The 9,920-nt window shown below is 36.3% G+C and overlaps 1 protein-coding gene across 1 annotated transcript; it reads right to left on the reverse strand.

Annotated features, from left to right (window-relative positions):
• Positions 1–2,331: 2,331 nt before the first annotated feature.
• Positions 2,332–3,267, reverse strand: LOC129542111 (olfactory receptor 4F15-like). The gene has a single exon (XM_055404193.2). It carries the CDS (start codon positions 3,265–3,267, stop codon positions 2,332–2,334), a length of 936 nt encoding a protein of 311 aa, XP_055260168.2.
• Between the last annotated feature and the right edge of the window lie 6,653 nt (positions 3,268–9,920).

Here is a 9,920-nt window from a genome sequence, read left to right on the forward strand (position 1 = left end):
TTCTCTGGAACTCTGCATTCAGTTGAGTATATCTTTGTGTTTCTGCCTTGCCTTTTGATTCTCTTCTTTCCTCAGCTATTTGTAAAGCCTCTTAAACCACTTTGCCTTCTTCTATTAATGAGTCCACATTTCTCTTTTATAGACAGTCCATTATTACACCAAGTTTTGAGTTGAGCAACTGGGTGTTTGACCCATTTACTGTGACTTTGAAAGAAGAAGGGGTATGAGAAAAAGAAGACAGTTTAGTTATAGACCAGCTGAATGGGCATTGCCTGTGAAGCATCCAAGTAAGAAGATAGATTTGTGGATTAGGAACTCAAGAACTAGTAACCTGGCTTTAAGAGCCACAAGCTAAAAGCTAGGCATAGTAATTAAAACCGTAGGAATGGATGTCGTCTAGGGACAGAATACAAAGTGAGAAGAGGCCAAAGATGCAATTCTGAGGAATCCTAAATTTGTTGGTTGAGCAAATTAGGGAAACGCAACAAACAGATACTGGGAAAGAATTACCCAAGGTGTAGAAGGGAAACCATGGAGAAGGCAATGGCAAGCCACTCCAGTACTCTTGCCTAGAAAATCCCATGGACAGCAGAGCATGGTAGGCTGCAGTCCATGGGGTCGCTAGGAGTTGGACACGACTGAGTGACTTCACTTTCACTTTTCACTTTCATGCATTGGAGAAGGAAATGGCAACCCACTTCAGTGTTCTTGCCTGGAGAATCCCAGGATCCCAGGGATGGGGGAGCCTGGTGGCCTGCCGTCTGTGGGGTCACACAGAGTTGGACACTACTGAAGTGACTTAGCAGCAGCAGCAGTAGCATCAGCAGAAGGGAAACCAGGAGATTGTAGGGTTTCAGAGGCCCAGTAGAGTATTTAAAGGAAGGGGTTGTCAGCAATAATTAAGTCAAAAAAAATTCCTGTCCAGATGAATAAGAAAAAATTAAAAAGAAGTGCTGTTTATTTATTTAAATAGATAAAGTCAGAGATGTAATTGTAGATTCCTGAATAAACACAGGACAAAAAATAAGGTTTTGATTCTTTAAAATTGAGCAGATTTTATTTCCAAAGCAATAGAAGCAAATGAAAAAAAAAAAGTCATGTGTACCTTGAAAAAGCCTTTATATTCCAGATGTAGAAATCCTCATTTAAATTGATTATGCCTCAACATTTTTGACTTTCCATTTATCCAAGGCTATCAAACTCAGATACATAAACTCTTGTGGGAAGGGATGGTCTGATAGATAAGAAAACAGTTTCAAGGAAACCAGGACCTCTGAATGCCTTCTTTGGGTGATTATTATCTTGTGAAACAGCTATTATGGCTATGCTTTTTGTTTGTTTGTTTAAAAAAATTTTTATTGGAGTATAGTTGATTTACAATTTGTGTGAGTTTCTGCTGTACAGCAAAATGAATGAATTATATGTATACAAAATGATATATCCACTTCTTTTTAGATTCTTTTCTCATATGGCTATGCTTTTTAAATAGAATAAACTAGGCTGATTGAATATTAGAAGACATTCATTTTCAGAACGACAGAAAAGTAAGAGTCCAAAAATCTTTGGTCTGTATTTATCTAAAGTATTGATAGTGTTAAAAAAAAAGTTTTCTACCTGCAGCCATTCAAATCTAAACTCAAAACCGAAATGGCATTCTAAACTAAAAAAGCTCAAAGTATAGTCAAGTGTTGAATTCAAGGCTTAACCTAGGAAATACAAAGCTGATTTTATTCTTATTTTAAATTAAACTAAAATTGAGATAGAAAATTTAAAATATATATATTATATATATATACTTTATTTATAGTTAAACTTCAGTTAAGTTCAGTCGCTCAGTTGTGTCCAACTCTTTGTGACCCCATGGACTGCAGCATGCCAGGCTTCCCTGTCAATCACAACTCCTATCACTGTTTCCATTGTTTCCCCATAATTAAACTTACATTTTATCTATTTAATCCACTATCTTGTTATGAGAAATTTCTAGCACTTTTTTATATATTTATTTTTAATAGACAGCAATCACACCTAGTAAAGAAAGACCTAAGAAATGTCACACAGAAGATGGTATTTGAATGTTAAGTTTACACATGGAAGTCAGCTCAGTTTTCTCTTCTCATCTCTCTTCTCCATGAAGGTAGAGGAAGACAATTTATTCCCTATGATTGGCAAAATAAAGTCAACTCTGACGTGACACATCAGTTTCTACAGGTGTACCTTTGTTGAACTATCATTCCAAATAGCAATTCTTACCATAGTAATGATGATAGTAACATGACTCTCAGTGTTTTTGGTGAGCCTGAAGTATCTTGTACTGTGGATCTGCTCCATTAATTATAAGATCCCACTAGAGCCTACAACCCGTTTGCCCAGTTTTCTCATGGCAATTCTCATATCTTTGTTTCTCAATGTATAAATGGCAGGATTCGAGACAGGGGTGATGGCAAAGACAACAATAAACAAATACTTATCCGGTGATGTTGCAGGGAAAGGCCACACATAGAGAAACATACATGGCATAAAAAACAAAATTACTACAGTGATGTGAGCTGACAGTGTGACAAACACTTTGGATAAGTCTCCTGAAGAACGTTTCCAGACAGTGACCAAAATGAAAATGTAGGATACAAAAGAGAAGAAGGTAGCCATGGATATAAATCCACTATTAGCAATGATTACAAACTTTAGTTTGTAAGTGTCTACACAAGTAAGTTTCATGACTTGAGGAAAGTCACAGTAAAAACTGTCTATTTTATTGGGACCACAAAAAGGTAAGTTTATGACAAAAACAAACTGAGATACAGCATGGATTATCCCCACTATCCAGGCAACCTCTACAAAAGAAGCACACATTTTGGAGCTCATAATTGTCAGGTAGTGGAAACACTTACAGATTGCAGTATACCTGTCAAAAGCCATGGCTATGAGCAGCACCATCTCAGCTCCACCCACGACATGAATGAAAAATATCTGTGTCATACATGTTGGAAAAGAAATGATGCTGCAGTTAGTAAAAAGATCAGAGATCATTTTGGGCACTGTGGTAGAGGAAAGACCTACATCAAGAGTAGAGATGTTGGCTAACAGGAAGTACATAGAGAAATGTAAATGAGAGTCAATAATTACTGTGACCACAATGAAGAGGTTTCCCAGGATAATTCCCATGTAGAACACAAAGAAGAACCAAAAAAGAAAAAGATGCATTTTCCATGAATTTGAAAGTCCGATTAGTACAAAATCAGACACCACAGAGTCATTTACTCCATCCATTGACTCAATCAGTAGAGAAGAAGCTGAAATATTCTGAAGGTAGAAAATGAGAAAGAAATGAGAAATGTGAGTACCAAAATTAATACATTATTTGTTCATCAATGAATCTGTGGACAACATATTGTAAATGCCAAAATATGAAGTGAGAAGACTTACAGATGAGGAGCTGAAAGAATGATGATAAGTGAATAGGAGAAACAAGATAATCAAAAGTTAGGCCAGGGCAACAAAGAAAGAAATTATGTGGAAACATGGCAGGTAAGGTGGAGGAATTAGGAACAATGAGTAACATATTCCTAGCAGAGAGCTACTTTACCAAGCTTATTGTGCAATAATTCTGACTTCTTCCATATTATTCATATTTATTTAACATTAGTATCTTACATGTCATGAATAATCAGGTATATTTGGAGTGTTCAAGTAAATCATATTTGTTCACACACAGTATAGGAGAATGTAATCTCTGTTTTTCTTTTACTTTACACTTGAGAAATCTCAGGCATTAATCACACATAGAATAGTTACCAACTAATGAGGGCATGAATGTTGCATGTAGGAGGTAGCATGAAGTTAAAAGATTTACTTCTCTGATTGTTTCTGACACTTCAAGAATTACAACACACTTTGAATCAAGGGAAACTCCAAATTGCAAAGAAGGATTTTCAAAAGACTCAAAAAGAGAATTTTTCAGTACTTTATTAGAATTGAGAGAGATTTTGTGCTCTGAGCACTGTGTTATAGGAGTAATCACTGGCAATTCAAATATGAAACTGAGAAATAATGATGACTTCACTGAAACAAAATATTTGGTCATGATAAACTAAGAAATAGTAAAAACTACAGACTATAAAGGTCATGACAGCTTGTCTTCAAGTATTTGAAGCTTTGTTCTGCTAAAATGCTATTTGAAGGTAAGTGAAATTGCTACCAACAACTTTTAAATATAGGAGAGTATCTATCATCACTTCATATAAATAGAATGATCAAAGATGTCTGTCTATAAGACATATTGAACTCCATTCATTATCCAATCTAAAGAGAAAAATAGAAGTATATTAAAAAGAGATAAGTTATAAAAAGGTATACAGAAAGGGGAAGTTGATAAGGTTGGTACCAAATTTTATTATTTTTAATAGACTCTCATTATTTTCTAAAACTGATAAGACTGACTGAAGAAATGTATCTAAAAAGAAATGCTAAAAATATATAGTGAAATCAGACTTACTTATAACTGCATACACTATGTTGTACTGATTATTTAAACTTTAAAACATCTTCTGTTCAGAAGTTATTGGGAATTCTAGCATTTGAAATACTGAATTCATGCTTAGCACATGAGGAAAGACTGAATTCTAACCAGTTAAAACTATTTAGTTCTTTTGCTTTTTCAGAAAACATTAAAGACTCAGAAATCTCCAGAGGAAGAGTCTCATAAGAGTTGGTTGCTATCTCTGCTGGATATTTTGGTTTTAACATTCAGATCATAGGAACATTTTAAAGTAGATATTTCGTAGTGAAAAATCAGAATGTTGGTATTCAGACTTTAGTGGCTGAAAATTCCCTCTCCTCTAAAGAGCACGGAGAAGGAAATGGCAACCCACTCCAGTTTTCTTGCCTGGAGAATCCCATGGACAGAGGAGCCTGGTGGGCTGCAATGCGGGGGGTCATGAAGAGTCAGACACGACTGAAGTGACTTAACATAAGGAGCAAAGACAAATTATAACCCCAAATTATAACCTTAAACTGTAGTATCTCATCACCAAAGAGAGGCATCATAAATGTCAGTCCCTTCTTCAGGCATAGCATAATTTAGTGAAATAGTGTCCAAAGGATTGGAATAACTGGAGACAGGAGGAAATAAAGACAGAAAGCGGAAGAGAAATATGAGAGAGAGATTGCTGTGGTGTTGCTCAATATTAGGAGCATTTTAATGACCTACCCCTTCTCTTCTAGGTTGTACAGCAGCGTTTGTAGAAATTTAATAATTTTGATTTCTGCTTTGTAGTGTAATCACCTCCAGGAAAAAAAATATATAATTTTTTTCCCAGTGGGACTACAGTTAATTAGTAACACTAGGTATTGGTGACCCATTGGCACTTCTGAGATCCCTAACAACAAACATTTCATTGATTTCCCCTGGGAACCAGGTCTATAAGTCATGTTGATTTTCCCAAGAGAAAAAAATCAGAAGAGATATTTGGTGATGAGAAATGAAAAAAGAAAGAAAATGTAAGAATATCTTCAAAATTGAGAAATTCTCAATATTGAAAGTCTCACTGGGTAGGTGAGACTTAAGTACCGTTTAAAACAAAAAATGTAGAACCATGAACTCACTTAGAGTTACTGAGGTGGGAAAGAGTGAGAAGTCATATACAATTCTTGCTGGTGCTCTTATTCATGGAATGGGAGAGAATGAGCCCTATGTGTCAATATTTTTTTCCAGAAACAAGCAAAAGGCTTTATGTAAGGGGAGTATTCCCATAACCATTCTTGATTTATCCCCATTTAGTTCTTTTTATCTATTAACTGACAGGTAGATGGTCAAGAATAACCTGAAAAGATACTCACGATCACTAATCATCAGGGAATTGCAAATCAAAACCCACAAAGACATCACCTTGCACCTGTTAGAATGGCTATCATCAAAAAGCACTCCATAACATGTGTTGACATGAATGTGGAGGAAAGGAAAACCTTGGGAACTGTTTTGTGGAAATATAAACTGGTGGAACCTCTATGCAACATTATAGAGGTTCCTCAAAAAACAACCAAGAACTTCATATAATCCATCAATTTAATTTTGGGAACTATAACAAAGTAAACAAAAATAATAATTCAAAAAAGATAAATTCACCCCCAAGTTCATGGCAGAATTTTTTACAGTAGTCAAGACATGGAGTAAGTTACTATGTGTGCATTGATAGATGAATGGATACAGAAGTTGTGATACATACAATTGGCCTTCCACATCTATGTTTCCTCATTTGAAGATTCAACAATGAATCAGAAATATTGAAAAAAATTCCAGAAAGTTCCATAAAGCAAAACTTCTAATTTGCCACATGCTGTCATCTATTTACATAACATATATATTCTATTAGGTATGATAAAACAGTCTAGAAAATTTAAATCTAGAAGATTCAAAGTATGTGGAAGGATATATGTAAGATATATGCAAAACTACACCATTTTGTATAAGGAATCTGAGCATTCTTGGATAGCCCACCCGGCTCCTTTGTCCATGGCATCATCCCAGCAAATATACTTTAATGGGTTGCCATTTTCCTCCTCCAGACACAGGATCTTCCTGACCCATGGACAGAGGAGCCTGGTGGGCTGCAATCCAGGGGGTCACGGAGAGGCAGACATGACTGAAGGATCAAATTCAGATCTCCTGTGGGGCCTGCATTGACTGGCATACTTTTACAATTGAGCCACCAGGGAAGCCCATACTTATGGTTACCAATGAAAAAAAGTGGTGGGGAGGGATAAATTGGAAGTTTGCGATTGGCAGATACACACTACTGTATTTAAAATGAAAAACCAACATGGAAACCAACCAGATTTTCCAGTACTACTGTGTAGGACATGGAAATTTGCTCAATATTACCAACCTAAATGGGAAGATTTTAAAAAAGAATAGATGAATATATATTTCTGACTGAATCACTTTGCTGTACACCCAAAAGTAACACAACATCATCAATCAACTATACTCCAATGTAATACACATACAAACAAACATGGATGGACCTTAAAGACATTATGTGGAGTGAAATAAGTCAGAGAAAACAAATGCTGTATGATTTCACTTATATGTGGAATCTAACAAACATACACTGGATTAATAAAAGAAATCATATTTATAGTTACTAGGTGTTGGGGAGGTGGGGGAATTGGAGGAAGATGGTTAAAAGGTGCATAGAAAAGTCACTAAGAGAGTAAATCCTGAGTTCTAGGAGAAATTACATTTTTCTTTTTATTGTGTCTATATGAAATGATAGACAGTAGCTAAACCTATTGTGGTAATCATTTCACAATATAAGTAAATCAAATCATCATGCTATACTTAGTGATGTTAAGTATTTCTCCATAAAACTGGAAGATCTATTGTATTTTTAATTTTAATGATACGTATATTTTATTTTTTATTCAAGCAACATTGGTTTATAACATGATGTAAATTTCATGTGGACATATTGTGTTTCTACTTTTCTATACCCTGCAGCATGCTAACCACTACAAATTTAGTTTTCATACTTTACCATAAAGTTGATCCCATTTACCCATTTTGCCCTCCCCACTGACCCTTCTTCTTTGGTAATCACTATTTTGCTTCTGTATTTGGGTGTTTGTTTTTATTCAATTTGCTTTGTTCATTTATTTCTATTTTTTAAAATATATTCCACATATGAGTGAAATCATATGGTATCTGCCCTTCTCTGTTATTTCACTATTCCTCCTTGTAGTTCAATCAGATTTTGCCTTGTGTAGTTTAATGCTCTGTTTTTCGTTGCACATATTTTAAAAATTGTTATGTAATCTTTGAGAATGAACCTCTTTATTATTATGTAATACCCTTCTTTATCCCTGATAATTTTCCTTACTTTGAAGTTTGTTCTTTCTGAAATTAATATAGCCATTCTGTTTTCTTTTGATGTGTGTTAGCATAGTATGTTTTTCTCCATCCATTTACCTTTAAATGGATGTTTTTATATCTAAAGTGGATTTCTTATAGACAACATGTAGTTGGATTGTGTTTTTTGATCCACTTTGATAATCTGTTTTATTTTTTTAAATATAAATTTATTTTAATGGGAAGCTAATACGGGAAAAACCATTGCCTTGACTAGACGGACCGTGGTTGGCAAAGTAATGTCTCTGCTTTTTAATATACTATCAAGGTTGGTCATAACTTTCCTTCCAAGGAGTAAGCGTCTTTTAATTTCATGGCTGCAATCAGCATCTGCAGTGATTTTGGAGCCCCCAAAAATAAAGTCTGACACTGTTTCCACTGTTTTTCCATCTATTTCCCATGAAGTGATGGGACCAGATGCCATGATCTTTGTTTTCTGAATGTTGAGCTTCAAGCCAACCTTGATCGCCAAAGAATCGATGCTTTTGAACTGTGGTGTTGGAGAAGACTCTTGAGAGTCCCTTATACTGCAAGGAGATCCAACCAGTCCATTCTAAAGGAGATCAATCCTGGATGTTCATTGGAGGGACTGATGCTAAAGCTGAAACTGCAATACTTTGGCCACCTCATGAGACGAGTTGACTCACTGGAAAAGACTCTGATGCTGGGAAAGGTTGGGGGCGGGAGGAGAAGGGGACGACGGAGAATGAGATGGCTGGATGGCATCACCGACTCTGTGGACATGAGTTTGAGTGTACTCCGGGAGTTGGTGATGGACAGGGAGGCCTGGTGTGCTGCGATTCATGGGGTCGCGGAGAGTCGGACACGACTGAGCGACTGAACTGAACTGAACTGAATTACTTTAAAATATTGTAGTGGTTTTGCCATACATTGCCATGAATTGGCCATGGGTTTTCATGTATTCCCCATCCAGAAGCCACCTCCCACCTCCCTCCCTATCCCATCCCTCTGGGTCATCCCAGTGCACCAGCCCTGAGCACCCTGTCTCATGCATTGAACCTGAATTGGTGATCCGTTTCACATATGATAATAGAGTTGACTCACTGGAAAAGACTCTGATGCTGGGAAGGATTGGGGGCGGGAGGAGATGGGGAGGACAGAGAATGAGATGGCTGGATGGCATCACCGACTCGATGGACATGAGTTTGAGTGAACTCTGGGAGTTGGTGATGGACAGGGAGGCCTGGCGTGCTGTGATTCATGGGGTCGCAAAGAGTTGGACATGACTGAGCGACTGAACTGAACTGATACATAGGTCTTTTGTTTCTTTAGGTTGATATATTCCTAAGTATTTTATTCTTTTCGTTGCAGTGGTGAATGGGATTGTTTCCTTAATTTTTCTTCCTGTTTTCTCATTGTTAGTGTATAGGAATGCAAGGGATTTCTGTGTGTTAATTTTATATACTGCAGCTTTACTATATTCATTGATTAGCTCTAGTAATTTTCTGGTGGAGTCTTTAGGGTTTTCTGTGTAGAGGATCATGTCATCTGCAAACAGTGAGAGTTTTACTCCTTCTTTTACAATCTGGATTCCTTTTATTTCTTTTTCTTCTCTGATTGCTGTGGCCAAATCTTCCAAAACTCTGTTGAATAGTAGTGGTGAGAGTGGGCACCCTTGTCTTGTTCCTGACTTTAGGGGAAATGCTTTCAATTTTTCACCATTGAGGATAGTGTTTGCTGTCAGTTTGTCATATATAGCTTTTATTATGTTGAGGTATGTTCCTTCTTCTATTCCTGCTTTCTGGAGGGTTTTTATCATAAATAGTTGTTGACTTTTGTCAAAGGCTTTCTCTGCATCTATTGAGATAATCATATGGTTTTTATCTTTCGATTTGTTAATGTGGTATATTGCATTGATTGATTTGTGGATATTGAAGAACCCCTGCATCCCTGGGATAAAGCTCACTTGGTCATAATGTATGATCTTTTTAATACGTTGTTGGATTCTGTTTGCTAGAATTTTTGTTAAGGATTTTTGCATCTATGTTCATCAGTG

Source organism: Moschus berezovskii, chromosome 9 (assembly GCF_049115385.1).
Source record: "Moschus berezovskii isolate FMDL1 chromosome 9, NW_MosBer_1.0, whole genome shotgun sequence".
In the NCBI taxonomy this organism is placed as follows: Eukaryota; Metazoa; Chordata; class Mammalia; order Artiodactyla; family Moschidae; genus Moschus; species Moschus berezovskii.

Excerpts from the sequence above, each read along its gene's own strand:
- LOC129542111 (XM_055404193.2), bottom strand. The coding sequence starts at position 3,267 with ATGGATGGAGTAAATGACTCTGTGGTGTCTGATTTTGTACTAATCGGA.